The 19,769-nt window shown below is 37.6% G+C and overlaps 1 protein-coding gene across 3 annotated transcripts; it reads right to left on the bottom strand.

Moving 5' to 3' along the window:
* Nucleotides 1–317: 317 nt before the first annotated feature.
* Nucleotides 318–18,854, bottom strand: LOC112570679 (serine/threonine-protein kinase PAK mbt-like). 3 transcript variants are annotated; one of them, XM_025249237.1, is made up of 8 exons: nt 15,180–15,466; nt 12,596–12,751; nt 11,621–11,809; nt 10,755–10,888; nt 9,538–9,664; nt 8,569–8,694; nt 7,809–7,943; nt 318–6,628 (listed from the first exon to the last, which is right to left on the bottom strand). In XM_025249237.1, the coding sequence occupies exons 1-8, from the start codon at nt 15,327–15,329 to the stop codon at nt 6,467–6,469; spliced, it is 1,179 nt and encodes a 392-aa protein (XP_025105022.1). In that variant the 5' UTR covers nt 15,330–15,466; the 3' UTR covers nt 318–6,466. The 3 variants fall into 3 exon arrangements, 2 of the variants coding, with proteins under 2 accessions (XP_025105022.1, XP_025105023.1); XM_025249238.1 differs by lacking the exon at nt 12,596–12,751; XR_003100681.1 differs by lacking the exons at nt 318–6,628; nt 7,809–7,943; nt 8,569–8,694; nt 9,538–9,664 and adding exons at nt 16,556–16,775; nt 18,702–18,854 and having other exon boundaries at nt 15,180–15,949.
* Nucleotides 18,855–19,769: the final 915 nt, after the last annotated feature.

Here is a 19,769-nt window from a genome sequence, read left to right as displayed (position 1 = left end):
CGATGTTTTTACACATAGAAAGCTTTACATGTTGTAGATCACACACCCTTCTTATATCGTCACCTTTGTCAAAAATGTGTACAGCAAGGTGGCGAGGTAATCTAGACAGCATATGGATTTATGTCGGAAATACAGTTGAGAATAATTTTACCCTTGGGTTAGTATTACTTTACACAACCTTCTGTTGGATTTTTTGTGGTAGAAGTCCTTTGTCGTCCAAATTTGATGCTTGTCCAGTTAATGTTATTCACAAAAGCAGGTAGAACATAAAAAAATTCAAGTTGAGACACAACAGGGAGAATTTAATTTTTTTTTTAATTAAAAAGCAGTCCTAAATCATATCTTTTGATGCAATTTGTACAATAATTTAGTCTTTGCATATTTCTAGTTTGTGGTAGAAACCAGGACAGTCATACTTTCTGAATATATCACAATAATAAACTGCATACATGAGTAGTTAATACCTTGTGTCAGAAAAATCTTCACTGCTAATCCATAACATTTTATTCCTCCAGTCACACTTCCCACACATTGCACAGCGAAGCAGACAAGAAGCATTGTGAAGTAGTTTTATTTGGGTTATGCTGATAAAGTTAGCTTCTCCTGATACTGGAAGTAAAGTGCAGCACGTGTCACTTTCGCTGTAGGGCTGAGACAGTGATCTATATCAAAATGAAATAGCTGCGTCTGCAGAATCTGCCACCCCGCTTGCAGGTCTTGCAGACGCTGCCTTCTTCCTGTTTATATTCTATTACTTTGCTCTCCATTAACTTTAACACCGAGATGAACATTTTTCATGTGACCATCATTATTTTGCTGCATGGTGTAGTCAATCCTTTTATTTCTTGTACAACTTTAGGAATGGGAAGTCTCTGAGAGATACAGCTGGAGTTTTATCAGACATTTTAACTTTAATTTGGCTGCCACAAAAAAATGTGCTAGAAAAAGAACTCTATCCACTGCTTACACAAAATCATGACGTTTAACACAATCTATTATAGATACCAAAACTGAACTGCTACATAAGTCTGAAATGAGTTCTGTGTATTTCTGGCTTGTAAGGGTGGGAGAAAATTTTGTCAGACTTAATAAAATTTGACAAAATATACTCATGTAAACTTTGAAACTCACAATGCAGGACTTTCCTATTTTTAACTCTCAGCTGCAAGGAAACAGAGCTGATCAGGGCTACAGCAAAGCTTAATGTCTTCACAAACTATGCCTACTAAAACCACTTTATTCTGCCTTTAACTGATGAAAACGGGAATTCACTGGTCACTGACAGTGCCTTTTGGAAGCAACACCTCAGTACTCGCCAGTTAGTGATGCCCAATACGTCAGAAAAACTACAGATGGTAATACAAATACTCAGCTAGATGAAAATAAAAGCAAACAAGTATACATGGGAAGGTAAAAGATGGGTGTAGGTGATTTTTATATGAATTACAAAAAGGCCTACAAGAAAATGACCAAAACATCCTGTGTACTGATCATAAATGTGCAAAAACAGTGCATTACAAGCGTATAACACAATGCACAAGCATGCATTATATTTGCCTCTTGGTCACTGCATGTAAACCTTTTCATGATTACAAATTTCTTATTCACCATACCACCTATAACACTCAGATTTGCATGATGATGCATGATGCTTTAAACACATATTTGCTGAAAAGAAATGACATAAAATATACTTTACTTCAAGAAAGGCTGTCAAATACACAACAAACATCACCAGCAGGAATGTTCTCTTCTACTGTATCACTCCGAAAAGCACAGCATACCATGCTGACACAGTGGTATGTTTGTGTACAGGTGCCTATCATACATAAACTAACAATCAAAGTATTCATTCACAAGCGCTATAAAATACAGGAATAAAGAAACCATTTATTGCGCTGATTAAATGTAACAATTACCGACATGACGAAGTATCACAAGTGCTCTCATTATTTTTGTCTCTCTCTCTCTCCAGTCACATACCATTCTTTCAAAGCTCCTGTACATTGGAATAGGTCACTGCTAGCCCTAAAATAAAGCAACATTCAAAAGAAATGCCTGCTGTTCTATGAAATGAATGGGCAGATATGATTAAAACCAGCCTCAATAAAGGTAACGATCAAATCTTTGGCTTTCCTCTGTATCCCATTTTTATCCAATGACTTTGAAAGACAGGAACTGTACGTTGCATGCAACCCAAAGCCAACAGGTCAGTATTTCAGTCAAAATGAAATTGTACTTCAAAATGCATAAGCGAAGAAGAAGAATAAAAAAAAATTTTTTTTAAATAAAAACACAACCTGGAGCAAATCCATCACAATAAGTGTGAAGAGTCACATTTAAATAATGCTACTCTTCAATATTTTCAACTTATGCCAGACATACGAACAAACTTCTGTATCCAACATATTTCTTGTGCAAGAGATAACACAGTACACGCTCATTTTGTACTCATGGAAAGACTATAACTGTCCTTTCAAGTCCAGCAAGACTAGGCAAAACCTTTCACTGATGTTTAACAGCAAGACAGTTCTGCCATTGAGTGTACTAAGTATCACAACATTCCTGAGAACATGCTGGATCACAATGGAGGATTCTAAGCGTCAGCATTCATTTTCATTCAACCCTCCCACCCATACAAGTGTTATCTCCCACTTATGTCAGCATAGAGCAGATTTAACTTTTGTTTAAAAGCTATGTAATCTTTAAGTGACAAGTTAAATTTTTCCTGCTAGTTCATAGTATCTGAAAATGCAATAACAAATTATGAAAAGAGGGATGTTCAATAAACCAAAGACTAAAGAGCACAGCATTTACACTTGCCAAACTATTACTGTCTTTATGAAGGAACAAAAAAATGAATTTAGCAGTGACTACTGGTGATTATGACAATAACCACATTCGAAATGACCTACAAGCACTTGCCCTATTGGACCCTGTAACAAAATGAAATTATCTCCTTTTCAACCTTTGGAACTTGTCAGTTTGCTTTAGGAAAATGGGAAATGGTTTGGTGTTAGCAAGTCAGCAAGGAAGCTACGTCATGCAGTTCTGAAGACAGATGCCAGATACAGAACAAAAAATAATGTGAACCAGAGGTAAGATCTGAAACTACAATCGTGTCTGGTGACAAGCTCTTGACTGATGCCCCACCAGAACATCCACTGGTGAGAAAGAGACCCCCAGAGAATTACAAAGCTGAATCTATATTTTAGATGCTTCAGCAGCAAACACTTCATCTGTCAAATATTGTGCTTGTAATTACAATGCTTGCTATTGCTACCAACACTTGCATCACATTCACGTAAAGACCCAAACCTGGATTATGTCTCAAGAAAGTTTCTACGTCACATTGAGGTATCTATTAGTTCTGTAGGGGTGAGGGGGTGGCTTATTTGCATAGGTTGTGAACATGCACAAACATTTCCTGTTTATTCCAGTGTACAAGTCTGCAGTACATCCATAGTGCAGGAGTACTGCTCTCAGTCCAAGAGGCCTCATTAACACTTTGATCATGCCAATAGAAGATATCACCACTCTGGCATGCCTCATCAATGCAACCAGAGTGTCTTTTAAATTATAACTCAACTTTAAAGTGCTAATGAGCTACTTCAGTTTCAGCAGCTGATAATTATGTATGAAATGTAAGCACGAAGTTACATAAGAAAACTAACAAAAACACGCAGTTCTGTACACTATGTACAAAATGTGTAGAATCTATGAAATGTAAGTCAATGAATTCATGACCTAAATGTAAACATGATATGTTTGTAGATATGAGGAATGACACTTTTGATAGAGAATGATCAACTTGCCTCTGCACTTATTTTCTAGTCAAGAAGCATGCTTAGATATGAAAATATCTTCAAAATGTATATAAATACATGAATATTAAAAAAGAGAAAGGTGTAAAGGTTACAAAATGTTATACACTCGAGCAAAATATAGTTGCATAATTTAGGTAAACTTCATCTTAATGGATGTAAACTATAACACAACTGATGTTAGCAACAGCGTAAATGCCGGCTGCCAAGAAGCAGACTCACCAGGAAAATGCCTCATGAACCATCCAGCTAGCCTCTACTTTTTAGATTTTATATTTATCACTATCTGAAATCTTTGTATTTGAGAGTACACTGCTTTTTCATAAAAAACCTTCACACAAGTTGTTAGAGGCAGGATCAGCTAACTTCTCATCTCAGTCACGTTAGCGTTCGAGTGGTAATAGCTCTCAGACTAAGCCATGGCTAGCTTTTTTTTAAAGATAAGATCCTGGATAAAATAAAGAAAATTAATTGTTATCAATGTCAGATCATAATTCACATTTATTTATGGTAGTAGTACTTTGCCATCTCATGGTCCATTTGTATCACATACCACAGAGCTACTAAAACACTACAATTAGTTATGACGTGAACTAGACATGCTAATAATTTTAGATCTCATTATGATGACAGTTTTATTATTACATCTGTTTACATCAGTCAAAGGTTAAACAAATGCAACAATGGCATGTCCCCTTAGATACAACAGGGGCATTACAAATGAGCAAGAAAGGCACAGAGGTTTCAGTGAGAACTACAAATCTTAGTGCCAACACATACTAGTGACCTAGTCTGAAGTAGAGAACAAACATCAAGTTTACTATTATGGAGGAAGCTGAATTCAGAAAAAAATAAAGACAAAAAAAAAACAAAAACAAAAAAGCTTGTACCTGGTTACAAAAGTATAAAAGCCAGTTATCATACAAGAAATACCATGCTACCATGTCAATGAACGCAACTAATGAAGATGTTTAAGATCAATATGGCAGTGCTTCACACTTTAGTTTCAGCTGCAGATACAGGAAGCATTCTCTGGGCAGGTCAGATTTCACAAATCAAGTGAGAAAATCTTTTTCTTTTTTCAAATTTAACAACAGCTTTGCAATTGTGCACGGCTGCAGCTGACTGATGTCTTTTTCACGAAAAAAAAAAGACCTGATAACTTGCACCACCATAACTTTAGAGACACACATGCAAAAATTTTGTTCTATTGTCAACACTGGATGTCTCCTAGTCAGCAGCATCAAGGAGCAGCAGACTCACAGTGCAGGCTACACAAGATCAGAATCACTAATGGTGCTGATGTTGATGGAAAATGAATTATCGGTGGGGCAACAGCACAATTGGATCTGGAACTTATCCATGATCTCTGAATTCCTTTCTTCTGCACACACTGGACTGCTATAACCTATAACCTGCACTGGTATAACCTACAGCCTGTACACATTAGTGCTTTTATCACCTTTGTCCTGTTCTTCTGCTCTCTGTACAACAGATATCAACTTCTACTTATTTTGAATGACAACTAAATTTCAACACATCAACACTGGTTTTTTTGGCCAAGCCTATAAATCAAATGTCTCAGTGCTCAAGCTGATTACAATGCTAGAATTAGTCACGTTTCCCACCCCACCCCTCAACTAAAAGCCTTTCAACAGTAGCTCTTCAACACTCCTTTAGCCTGAACCCTTGTTATATTTAGCAGCAAGGATGTTCAGTAACTTTAAACACATATCGATACAGCCTACCGACCTTTATAATTCCAGCTGGATGCTGCATAATGCACACCATTTTTTTTTTCTTAACCAGTTTTTATGCTGGCAATGTGCACCAAGATTTGCCTAACGTTTTACAAGAGAAATTTCCAACATTTTCAAAAAAAGAAAAATTTGGGAAGAACATGGGAATCTCCCCACACAGACCATTTTCTCCCTTCATTTTGTTTTTTGCATATAAAACAGGTGTAAAAATAGCACAAAATCCTTCACTTTTGAAAATGCAGATGGGAATATGCCATCTTGCTTCTCCGCATTTCTAAAAAAAAAGCAAATATTTTAGTGCAATTCCACGTGTATTACAAAATAAAGTTATTTTTCAATGCCTTCTTTTGCATCCACATACAATACTGAAGTTGTGCACATCATGGTTATCAAGGAAGGTGCCCTTTCTATCCACCTGAAGCTGTGTGGTGTCACTGATGTATACCATGGGCAGTAGACTCAGCCCCTAATCACCTTCATTTGCTTGATGCAGTCAACAAGGTCTCAAGCATTAAATAAAGCCTGGACAACCACAGGCATAACATGATCCCATGGTATTTTCATTCAACAGTCACTCTCATAAAGGGGACAACGGTTTTTATTGATTTCCACAAGTTCTCAGTGACTATCACAAGCTTCTGGTAACAGCCTCTGTTGACCGGTCTTCTAGTGGTAGTTCGACTGCTGTGTACTGGAAGCATGAGGGTGGCCTGAAGTGGCCCAGTCAGCGGACTTCAAAAGATGCCAGCTGATAATTTAGCTCACATGATGTCTGCATGCAGATGACGTAAAGACAGCTGTTAATAAGCCACTTCATTGAAATGTCATGATCATGCCAGCCATGAGGTCACAGGTCTGGCAATCACACAAACACAGTTGTCTTCAGCAGGGGCTGTGTCTGAAACTGCGCATGAGACTGACAAGGCAGGAAGGAGGGCCTGCCTCCCTCAGAAACGGGTGATGTAGCAATTCATCAGCAGTGGCTCGCTGCATGGAATCTCGCACCAACATGCGGTCCAAAAAACCTTGGAGACGAGGTGACACCTATATAACAAGAAAAAAAAAAATCTGATATTTTTCTAAAAAAGAAACCTACTTTTTCCAACATGATATAATTGTTGTTCTTTTAAACGCAAAGTTAAAATAATGAAGACAAACCACTCAAGTTTAACATCCACCTCTAAAATGAATAAATCTGCAAAAAAGTCATACAAAATATGCTACTTCCAACAGATGTCCTGAGTGAAACTGTGTTTGTGACTGTTGTTATTATGTTAAAATAAAAGATCTGTACGGGGCTGCATCATTCTGGTTAAAAAAAAAAGTGTCATTATTAATATATATCTATATATAAAAGCAAACCAACTGAATGGTATGGAGGTCTGAAGGAAACCCTAGAACCAAAAGTGGATATTTATCTGGATCCACACACACGCACACAAAATTCTATCTCTGTGATTGGTGACACATTTATCCTGATTAGCTATGGTGCACCACTGGTCCAGCAAAGACAGTCTTCACACAGGATTTGTGCAGCTTGCTGCTATCACAACCGGCCGCCTCCGACAGACCATAACTACTGCTGCTTCTTTTTATTTCCCTCCCTCAGGGCATTGTTAGAGTCTACACACTTCACACCCAAACAGACGTAGGTGACCTCAACTTGACTGTACAGCTTAGAGCACAAATAGGCAGAAGTGACATCAACTTTGATGTGTAAAGCCAGCACTCAGATAAACAGTACTGACGCTGGCCTTCAAGTACTCATAAAATGCGCCCTTCTTACTCCACCAAGTCACAGTGTCCAATGGAGTACAAGTCCTATTCCTTCTCTGGGGAATCATTAAGATTGTGTTGAATCTCGCCATGTGTGTGTGTGTCAGTGTATGACAGTCCCATGTTGGACCTTGTCATGCGCATGTGTGAGTAAGCGTATGAGTTTAGAAAATTACAAAGCACTCAAACACTACATTCACCTCTAAACTGAGAAAACTAGCATAAAATGAACACTACTTCAAAAAGGAAAGGTTCATAAAACTGGTGTTTTAAGGTATCCACATTATGTAAACAAAAAAGTATGATTTTTTTTAGAAGCATCTGCAGAATTCTGTTTGAACATAACTATAAATGCTGAAAGTTAAACCGTAAAAAGTTATCCCTTGAACACCTCAGCCCTCTTTCATACAACATACAGAGCAAACATCCTGTTTCAGCAGAAACTGACCCTGTGAGTATTTTTTAGTCTGGGTGGTGGCATGTCTCTGATACGCCTCATTGCTTGTAGTGGTGGTTCATTGAAGAATGGAGGTTCACCATCAATCATCTCCATAACCATGATACCAAGAGACCAAATGTCCACCTGATGTGTAAACATGAAATCATCATTCACGGCAGTCTTACAATTTGTAGCTTAACAAGGGTGTCAAGCACATCCATCTTTACTAAAAACATCTGTTTTTCAACTGTCTGGTTTTTGTTTTGTGGCAACATTACTTTCAAAAGATGATGTTTTATTCAGCAACACTAAAAATCCTTTTTAAAAAATGTATAGAGTATTTCTTATACCACAAAACACTGTGACATCTATAGGACATAACATTAGTGATCTCTGAAACAGGAAAGGAAGAAACGTGGAGATTATGGTGCTGAAATCACATGACCAGCCACATCCACACTGACTACTGCACAATGTTCTGAATTTACTGTGTGTGTATTGGGGATGTGGGTAAGGGCAGTTAGTTTGGTGTGTATGGGTGTTTAATACAGTTAAAGGTAACACCATAAATTTGCTAAATTGTGAAAATGAACAGGAATTGTAGAATCTTTAATCTAGCACAAGCTTGAATAAAAATATTGTTTTAAAATGTAGTTCTTTAATCTGTGGTACTTTCATGTGCAGATCTTAGAGATAAAAGTGAATTAAAGCTTTTGAAGGGCATAGCCAAAGAGAAAACTTACGAAAAACAAACATCAAGTCCACCTACCTCTGGCCCATAAGGCAGACGTGAAATGACCTCTGGTGCCATCCAGTATGGAGTACCAACCAAAGATTTGCGTTTTTGCAAGTCTTGCGTGACTTGAGCACAAAATCCAAAATCCGACAATTTCACCTGTGACCACAAAGATTTTAAAGGATCAAAAAAATGAATTCCTATCTAGCATGTGACAGATCAAAAACAATTTATCTAAAGCACAAAATTGTCACGTTTCTATTTCTATGGGAAACATTAGCAAAGCAACAGCTTGCTTCCAGAGTTACTCCAAAAATTCATGAAATTTAGTCACACTTAAATTCATGAATTTTTGGAGTAACTCTGGAAGCAAGCTGTTGCTTTGCTAATGTTTCCCATGGTTTATGTATGTTCAACAGTAATGTAGCTCTGGTCAGATGCCAGTTGAACTAGCAAATGCAAGCAACTAGTTGACTGGTGGTGGCTATTGAAGAAAATCATTTCTATCCTCTAGTTTGCTTCTAATTATGCTGGTTAAAATGATAAATGTTAAACCTTTTGACACCCAGATACTGCACATGGATGTGTGCAAATGTATGTGCATGTGTTTGTGTGTGATGCGCCGTATTCACCTACCCTTACACACCCACTCACACACGCAGAGCCATTAAGAACTCACTATTAATGTTGCCCTCTATATAACAGAATGTCTGAAAATGAGGACATCATGACAGTGTACATATAATTAGTTAGAACTGAATGTCATTATACTGTTTATCATTTATCTAGAAAATGTACATTACACATGTAAGACCTGTATGACATGTGCATTGCATGAGGTATAGGGATGATTGTTACTATTTTTGTCTTTTTTGATGTTGATGTGGGCCAGATGGCCTCCTAAAAACTGAACGAATAAAAAAACAAAAAAAAAAACAAAAAAAAACAACAAAAAAACACACACACAGAAGAAGTACACACGCAGAGCCATTAAGAACTCACTTTTCCATCATGTGACAGAAGAATGGAGTCCGATTTAATGTCACGGTGAATGACTCCATTAGCGTGCAAGAAAGCAAGCGCTTTAAGACATGCCTTGCACACTGTTGCAATCTGGGTTTCGTCCATTCTGAATAAAAGCAGACAATAAATACATTTTTGTGCACATGTACAAAATGATCACACATAATCACCAATAAAAATGTTGACACATAGTCAAAGCCTTGGTATATAAACACAGAATACAGACCTCTTTATCTTTACGATATTCAACCTTTCAACTTCCAAAAGCTGTACTCCCCCAATAAAACTTGTACTCACATTTTATTGTGATAGTTCACAGAATATGCATGTGTATATTTGTTGTCTTTGATAATGACATGTTATTTGTAATGTAGTCAAATTCAATCATTCATTTTTATGTTTCACTTCCAGAGTAGTCTGAGGTGCCAAACTTTTTAAGACCACAACAAAGCTCTTAAATTTCTGGGCTTTTAAATGTTCCATGATACCGCAGCTTCTGATGTGCGCAATTTTAAAGTCATATCTCCAAAATTCAGAGTGATATAATCATTTCCAAGATGACAGTTTTATCCTTATAGTGTCAAGTAGCCCTGCTGGAAAATTTCTTAACCTGAATCATGATTCTGCCTTTTTTTAATGGAGTCATTTTTCCAAGCTTGAAAGAGGGTACAAACATGTTTTCGATCCACTGATGTCAACCCCCAGAAAAACTAAACTGAAGCTATAGCACAAAGGATTTTTTTTGGACTGGCCGTTCCTATCACAACAGCCAATCAATGTAAATTATTTTCAGTTGATCATCTACTTCCAACCCATCAAAAAAGTATAAGAGAAAGATAAAAAGAAACTGAAGATACAGGGAAGACAGAAAAGAGAAACAAAGAAAAAAAACCCCTATATTTTCTGAAACTCTGACTATACTGAGTATGGCTGACTAGCATAGGTAAACAGGTACAAAACAATAAAATCTTATTGTGAGAAACAACACCAGTAATACTCTTGCTGGCTGAAGTTCTGAATTATCTGTGATAATACAATTATATTTAGAAAACATGCTTATTATAGAACACACAACCAAGCTCAAAAGAAGCTACTCAAGTGTGGTGGACAAATGAACAAGGCAAGTGTGTTTCTTCAGGATATCAAAAGCAATAATAAGAGAGCACAGTTACAGAGCTGAAAGAAAAGCTTTGTACCTGGTATTAGTTACAATGTCTGTCAGTGCTCCTCCCTCCATGAACTCCATCACCACCCACAGCTCATCGTTGACAAGGTAGCTGTTGTACATGTCCACAATGTTGGGATGGTGATAATCCCGCATGACAACCACCTGGTCATCACACAAAAAAAAGCACAGGTAAAATAAAATTTATAAACACTTCCCATCAACACAGAGAGAACAAAAATTAGTGCGCTTATTTAGTCAAACAACATTCAGAAGGTGGCAGAAAAATAAAAATACCCAGCACTCCAAGCTCTCCTACACCTTAAGTATGTAAAGGCTAACAGTAACACAATTCACAATTCAAAGTTGTGAAATGAGCTAAATTTAAAGAAAATGCAAAGTTGATCATCACTGACATCTGACAAAATAACTTTACGTTACCATAAAGTTTTGCTATGACTGCAAACATACATTAACAAAGGCACATAAACAGGAATTTTTATCTCTGTCTGAAAAAACAAGTGAAAAAGTTGGTGATCAAGCCTTGTATTTCCTGTAAGTGTTGTCCTATGAATGAGTATTGTATAACTCTTCAAAGCCATTTGAAATAAGTTTGCTCTCAGCTTAGCCTTTAGCTTTAAACTTTGACCTGCACATGCACTTGCTTTCTTGTATGTATGCTTGCATGAACCATCAAGTAAAACTTCTTAGATGATTCAGAGTTGAAAATGATTCAGTTTCTTTTATCTAATATGCAAAACATAATTATATACATATTTTGAACATCTGACTTAAGACATTCTTTTTTTCTTCTTCTGTTATCTTCTCCAAACTTCGCCTCATATTATCACTAAATATTTTATGCTCCTGCTCTCATTTCATGTTTTACTCTCTAACCTCGTTAAAAAGCAATTCCCTGCGCTGCTGTTTACGAAGATCCATTTTCTTAACAGCAACCTGCGCTCCATTTGGTTTGGTGGTTGCTATGCACACAATACCAGTTGACCCCTCGCCTATTTTCATGAAATTGTCCAAAAATGTGCGTGGGTCACCTGGATTAACCACCATCTGAAGAGCTGCACGAAACTGGAGATAAGAAGGTAGAAATACAGAAGCTGTTGTTATTAAATAAATAAGCATGCCTTGAATAGATACACATCAAGTTGTACAAATTAACACAGGAACGCTTTTGAACTTGTAAGTGTGGAATGACAAATGATGGTAAAACTTAATTATCAGTAGAGTAAGTCAGCATGCGAACGAAAAAAAAACCGTTATTGTTTCAAGTCTCCTTTTTGTAGCGAAAGTTGCTGAAACCTGCACTACAAATTAAAAACAGTTGGTTCAGTAAGCTCTGGAGTACATGTGTATACACTAAGCACCTGTCCAAATAAATGGTTTCACACACTGTATTATCTCAAAACTGTCACATTACGACACTGTACAGTTAGTAGTCGATATACACAAGTAGACAAGTCTCTCCCACGCCCTTTTTGCTAGACAATGTGTATATGAGGTGACAAAAACATTCATTTGTCTAGCTACTTCACAGTAATACACCCTTCACAATCTAATTAGGGATCTTTATCAACACAAACACTCTAAGTTGACAGCTAGCAAATTAACATTGTAGTTATAAAATGTTTTTACAAATTTCTTACCCTGAAAATTTTCTTTATTTCTCTTTCACTAAACATCTTTGAAATGCAAAAAAGATATTTCTCCTCTACACAATATGCAGCATTAAATGAAATATTTTCATCTCTATGGCTAACAAATTCATGTTCTTCAAGCACATACATTAAAAGGCTGAAGGAACTGAGGTGAGATTCCAGGTAAGAAACAGATCTCCTAGACAAGGAAGAAGCTAACCTGTTCATGGGACAGCCTCTGCTGCTCTGGCATAGGGCCATGGGTGTGGGCTGATGGGGATTTGGGTGGACTCTGGCCTGTGTGAGGGGCACTACTGACGGGTTGTGGCGAAGAGCTATGCTGGCTTGGTGATTTTGGAGGGCTTGGGCCTCCACTCTGGATGCAAGGCACGGAAGGAAGAGGAGGAAAACATCAAAACATGCACCATGCAGGAAGCACAGAAACGTACAGCATCAAAATAAACACGACAGTACTGCACAATGCATGGTGCAAGCACATAATGACCTTTCCACATTACATCAAATGACAGACTGATAAGAATCTGTCACCAGGACTGCACCACATTAAGCATATTATGTATGTAGACTCAGTTAATGCAGTATTACATGAATAAATTATCTATTGAAAATAATGCATGGTGTTAGGTGAAAATCAATCTTAGTTTACAATAACCATTGAGATATGATAAAAGCTATGATATTTATAATTACCACTTCCTTGTAGCAGCAAACTTTAAATATTGCATCTTAAAAAAGTCTTCAATAATGATGATTAAAATATGCTATGCTAAATATATAAAAATTATCTCAAATATTTTTTTAAAAAAAGCTCTGATATCATTTCAACATTTATGCCTAAAATTAACTTGAAATATGCTTTGGCTGACCACATCAAATTCTTAGCTGGCTGTCAAAACATAAAGACAGTTGCTGCTACATGCCCTATTGCAGCATAAACGAACCTACTCACAAATCAGATTCTGCTGCCTTAGCATGGCTGATATGAACAGGTAGGTGCAAGATAGAGACCACATTACTGTGAAAGCATATACAAAGCAAACACATTCTCACTGCAGTAACAACAAGACCATTCACAATCTCTTTTTTTTCTTTTTTTAGCCTGCAATGGCCTCTATTCAAAGTGCATTTGTTACAAGCCAGCATTGTCCCCACAAGAATGAACTATACCCTTACACCTGTTTATTTCCCCATGGCTGCCAGGCAATATGTGCCATACCTTGGTAATATACGATACGAAAAAAATCTATTAAACCATATGAATTCTTTAAACTAAATTGTCATGATAAAGCTGCTGGTTTTGATGATTGTGTTCCCTAATGAATGCAAACACTACTTCATCGAAACTAATGATTGCTAGTATTAGTAACAATGATAACCATTCCATACTTGTACAATTTTCTACACTACCAGCTTTAAAGGACAAAACGAGCACTCAGTGCAAAGAGAGAGCAGAAATAGAGCATAAAGTATCACAAAAAATAGTAAATTTTGCATGCAGCTAAATGGGGAAGCAACAAGTTTTTACACTGATAAATATGTATAGAATTTTTGTTATTTTTTAATGGTGAAAGCGTTCAGTTACAACTGTAAAATAAAATAAAAATGCAATGCTGGAAATTAACCATCTATCAAATAATAAAATTATAGGAGTACAGGATAAATGCACATTTGAAGTGTTTATATATTATTAACAATAATACATCAGGAAAAATTAACTCCAATGTGCCCCCTTAGTAACAGAATCAATAATAATACAACATGGACTGCAATGACTGATTGTTGTCCATTAAATTTTGATCTGGAAAAGATGCACTTACCAGTTTGTCAAGTGAATTGAGTTTGGACCTTTTAATTTTTTTTTTTTAAACTTCAGTAGAAGCTTCTAAATAAAGTTCAGATCTGTAGGGCTGTATTCCAAAATCAGCCATTTCATTTTCTGGGCAAAAGATTGCTTTTTTAAACATGTGTGTTGTCCTTTAAGCCAGACGCTTCCATGGAGAAACACAAAACCAGGTAAAGCAGACTACCATATTTTTCTTATCATTCTCAGGAAGTCTGCTATTGTTCTTCGGAGGCTAGCCTGGAAAGTAGCTGTCTGATTAGCAGTGCTATCTTTGGAAAGACAATACGGGCAGACCTGACATTATCTCTGCTGGGGATGTTAAGAATGCTAGAAGACTCAACTTTCAGCATCTGGCACCTCAGCCACCGAACAGCTGCACCCTCTGGTTCATTTGTAATAGACTTATAATCAATTGCTAGTACAGCAAATAGTAACATGTTTATGTTGCAGAAATATTAGTTGTCCCTCATTTTAAGCATTATGCACTTTAGTTCTTAAAACTAAAATCTTTTTTTCATGAAAGATCATTCTTAGCACCACTGGACTGAAATGGCTGTGAAAGCCACCAGCTAGTCAATAAACAAAGATCATATTCCTGTGTGTGAACTGCACACCGGACTTGGTCTTCTCAATTTAGGCCAAGCTTTTGTAGCTGGTGATCAGCAAGTGATAACAAACAAGCTGTACTCGAATCTGTCCACTGTATTCTCATTCTTACTCCAAACTTATGATAAACTCAAAAACAATAAAAATTCCCTTAGCTTTCATATACCAACTTAGCAGTATATGATTATCTTTCACTACACCTTTCTAATTTTACTAGATGAAGTTTAAACGATTCTGGCAAACAAACAGGAACATGAACTAACAACATCAACAATACTCTAAAGCAGAGGCTCTCTAAGTGTTATCTCATATTCTGTAAAAACAAAATACTCACCCTCTGGTACTGTTCTGCAGCTTGTGAACGAGGAATGCTGTTGGTGCTGTAGCTCTGCTTGTCCTGGTACTGTGAGGGTGGCATGCCCTGCTTATGTGGGCTACCCTGTGGTCCTCCATTAGGAAGGCCCTGTCGGAATTTGTCATCCATTGCGAAGATTTTCTGCCATCCATGTACTGGTTGTTGGGAGACAGGTTGTCTCTTGGCTTGTCACCACGGTAATATGGATCTTTGTCAAATGAAGTGTCTCTGCTTGTGTCACGATCATATGAGTTATTAAATCGCTTGTCATAGTCTGCGTACTGCTGCTGCTGCTGAGGTCTTTCGCGATGTCCATCGCCATGGCCATAGTCACGAGGATCCTGACGATAGTTCCGTGAATCCGTTCGTGGATTTCTGCCATCTTGAAAATCATAATCTCCTCGGCGTGAATCTTGATCCAACATAGCTCTTCCATCCTGATCATGTGGATATCTGCCTTGCTCTCGTTGGTCACGACCATAATTATATGGTAGGCGATCACCAGGAAAGTCTCTTGGATCATGGGGATAGTAGGGTTGCTGTCCCTGATGCTGTGGGCCTGGGTAGTCCTGATAGTGAGGGGAGATCATTTCATCCTCAGGCACAGAAGGGTAATCATTGCCTTGATATTTTCGCCGGTATGGAGGTGGACTTTCTCGTCGCAGTGAGTTAGAGCGTGCAATGCTAATAGTTTTATAGTCTTGTGGGAACCCATTTGTGCTTGAACCAGAATTTCCTCTTACAATTGTCTACAGAAAAAAAGCAGAATGATGTAAAAGTGTACAGCTTGGATTACCATTATTTTACCTGCATAAGCAAGCTTTCTTTGATTTACTAAATATATATACAAAATCTTTTCCACCTAGTAGTTTCTGCTACTTTATGCAAAACACATAAAACAATTTTGACCTAATTATACATATTTATGTACACATTTTAATTTTTCAGCTCATTCTGTGTACTGAAAAGCATGCATGAATACTTTAGTCTTAAACTAAATACTTTTTTTCATCAGTAACATTCTGATCTGGAACATTCTCTGGTATCCATAAAAAAAAACTAAAGATGTCATAAAATATTTACAAGTACAGTGGATACCCTTGTGTTGCATTTGTGGTTTCAGTAGTATGGTTGATTTACTGGGTGGAGTTGCTAGCCCCATGCCCAACCCTTCTCCTTCATTCGGGCTTGGGACTGGCAGGTTATCCAGGTGGAAAATTTAGATTTTAATTTCTTCTGGTCTCTAGAAGAATAAGCTGAAAATGTCTGTATCATAACAGAAGATGCATGAACGTTTTTGTATTCTCACCTTAGAACCCTTGTGTAAAATCTTTAAATAAAACAAAAATACTGACCTTGATAACCTCCATTTGGGTGATAGAGGATGGATCCACAATGGGGCGTGGCCTCTCCTTTTCCACACCAATGATGCCAGCCCACTGAGCAGGCAAGCCAACAAAGACACCATGTTCTCTGTCAAAGCCAGTGTGGACCCGGTGTTGAAAGTTGGAAGGGGCTGAAATCTCCAGCCCTTTCTTTTTCTTGTTTTTTCCAAACATGTTTATGGCCTATTGCCTGTCAAGCATAAACAATAAAAACTATCTGAAATCCTAAAGATACAGAAGAATGACCAAAATCACTCACATCTGGCTTGCTTTTTTCTGTATGGCAGAAATGTTATAACCTCTTCTTCCTTAGGGATAGAATACTTGAAGAATCCCCTCTGTAATATGTATACTATGGTTTGTACTTTTATGAGAGCTCTTCTGGCAACCTTCCTCCATCAAGTTAAAAAAAATATCTCCAAACCCGCCTAGCAATTCCAACCCAATGTCACAGTGACCTTGTCTGTACAGCTCAGCTATTTACTGCCTCCATCCCACTGGAATTGCCTGCAAGCTGAGGGTAGGCTCTGCCAAGAAATTGGCATTTCTTTCCCTTGCCCCAGCATCAGGTTCAGGCTGTCTAAGAATGCACATAATAAAAACTAAACAAATGCTTCTGATCAGTTTACTGGTTTGGCCCCTGAACAACAACAAAAAACCCCAAAGTTCTAAATCTAAACATCAATAGCAACATTTAATGTGCAAACATATTTAATCTCCATCATTGTTAGTACCATACAAACTCTTGATTGTTCAGATTTTATGTTATGCAGGATAACATATTCTTTACAGTAATGCTGCAGTGTACCAGAGAAGCAATAATTTAAGGAAGTGCAGTATTTCCTTGGTACTTAGTATAAATTAACCATCTAGAACTGCCCTTTGATATTATCTTCAAACTGAAGACTAGATTGAAAATGGTACTAAATAATATTATGTGTAAACATTTTACCAGTAATGTAGTATTTAGTTCTGAGAATTAACAGCAATTAATGCCTCACAATCATATGCAATCTTCATTTTCTCATACATAAGAATACAGTAATCTCAGCCTTAGCACAGTGCCACAACAACAAAAAAACAACAAAGGGTAAAATCAACAAACAAAACAATCAGATGTCTCAACTGCAGAAATTAATACAACTAAATATAATTTTTTTTATACTTGAGTTTCAAGTTTTTTAACAATATTTCTTTCCACTACCCTAAGTTATTCAATTTTAGTTCTTGTTGTCTCAATTAATTAATCATGTACAGCCTGATGCTTAAAGTACGAAAACAAACAAAACAAGGTATACTTTGAAACTTTTAACAGTCTCAATACTGCTTAGTAAATCACGAACTGCCAAGAATCAGTTAAACCGCAATAATCCATTACTCGTGTATATCACTACTATTGTTTGTAACTCGTCTCAATTCTGCTCGAAAATGCCCTGTTACTGAAACAGAAATTGTATACACTAGCTACAAAAACGTCTGCTCGATCGTCGCCAAGTGCCGGTGGACATCCATGACACATGGCTGGGATGGGAGCGGGGGAAGCGGCTGACCAAACGCGGTGTTTCGATAATAATCCACACAAACAACAAACCGCCTAAAGCAAAGATTTAGTCACCTCTAACTAATGAGAAACCGCGCAGCACACAGCTTGTCCTAATAATACAGGGGGAAGCTGAAAGCTGAACAGGAAATATCCTAGCCGCTGCCAGTTTACTTTCCCATCGCACCTGCTTTAATGTCTTCATTACCTCCAAGAAAAGCAGCTGGGTGCATTGCCCTCCCTTTTGACGATTTTTTTTTTTTTTTTGTCGGTAACCTCTCCTAACTTTCAATTTATTCGTCTTCAATATATTCAAATACTTAAATGCCCTTAAAACAAACATACAAGTTCCAGGCATTCGATATGTACCTACGCACAAAGGTGTGAAAGTTTGGGAGCGTGACTGATAGTGATTTCCCTCGTTCAGCGTCAGCCCAACCCATTTTGTGTACTTTTCTACTCCGTTTGAAACGTCACAAACATGACGCTTTCCCTGTTTAAAACATCTAATACATACAATAATATTAAAATACACTGCATTTTGTTAAGTGGATTTGAGAAGTAAATCCGGCTTACCTGTAGGACAGACGAAGCCAGGTGTAAATATCCAAGAAATTAGTGCAACAGGCTCGTCGCCATTTTAATTGAGGCCATTGCCGTGCATCCGGGAACTTGACAGAGGGCGCTGCATGGCCGCCGCTCGTCTCAGGTGCTTCAGGTGTAAACTGCGCTAAGCTTTGGCGCACCTGAGCTTTCCAAGGATGGGGAGGGGGAGATGCATGTACGTTTTTTTCGCCATAAATAGAAAACTGTGCAGACTGCACTTGTGCTGCAGCATTTGAAAGCTGTGGTTGATTTGTAACGACTGTTGTTGCCATCATATAATGATATATTGGTCAAGGGATAAACATTACGAGTATGTTTGAGGACGATTTAATACAAGCAGCGGCTGTTGGTGTGAGGGTTTTGTGTGATTCTCAAATATCGAGAGACAACGAGTTTCTTGTTACTGATGTAAATCTGTCAACCTTATCATGCTCGTTCGATCTGTGTGATACATCGATCATTACACACAGTAAACATGAAGCGTGCAGCAGGTTTGTACGCGACAGGTAGCCTGTATTCTAGCGAGGTTAAAGAGGATTGCTGAGTGGTTAGAACATCCAATGCAGAGTCACTCGGTTCGATGTTCGTGTGGCGCAGTGGCCTTTTCCCGGTCGACCCAGATATCGGGAATGACTTACCCTTACTCCACAGAGGGTTAGGGGAAGGAAAGGCAACGATGGAGAGAAGATGGGCACCGTCGATACTTACATAAAGCTGGCTCTGATCTAACATCTCAGTCCCTAACGACCAAAATATACTACTATTTTTTTTTAATGAAATAAATGATGTAGATGTACGCAGGAATGTAAATCGAATAAGTTCAAGTTTTACGCTTGGTAACGTTTTCAAGGGTCGACAGCTTTTTTTTTTTACTCTATTTTATACAAGTGTCGTTGCATGTGAGTGAAAGGTGAGAAGGAAGAGGGGTTCAAGAGGAGGTGGATAGGGTTGTGTGTACGAGAGAGGGCAAAGTGCACGTGCGTTTATTTGTGCGAGAGTGGGAAGGTGCGAGTGCATGTGAGAAAAAAAAGATTCATC

This window comes from Pomacea canaliculata, linkage group LG8 (genome assembly GCF_003073045.1).
Source record: "Pomacea canaliculata isolate SZHN2017 linkage group LG8, ASM307304v1, whole genome shotgun sequence".
Classification (NCBI taxonomy): Eukaryota; Metazoa; Mollusca; class Gastropoda; order Architaenioglossa; family Ampullariidae; genus Pomacea; species Pomacea canaliculata.
Note: the sequence above shows the minus strand (reverse complement) of the source record. Positions and strands in the feature narration are given on the sequence as shown.

Bases quoted from the DNA above. Each gene is read 5' to 3' on its own strand.
- LOC112570679 (XM_025249237.1), bottom strand. From the start codon at position 15,329: ATGGATGACAAATTCCGACAGGGCCTTCCTAATGGAGGACCACAGGGT. The intron at 9,665-10,754 runs GTACAAAGCTTT...GCTTTTATTCAG, and splicing joins GACATTGTAACTAATACCAG to AATGGACGAAACCCAGATTG. The intron at 8,695-9,537 runs GTGAGTTCTTAA...TTGTGGTCACAG, and splicing joins TTCTGTCACATGATGGAAAA to GTGAAATTGTCGGATTTTGG.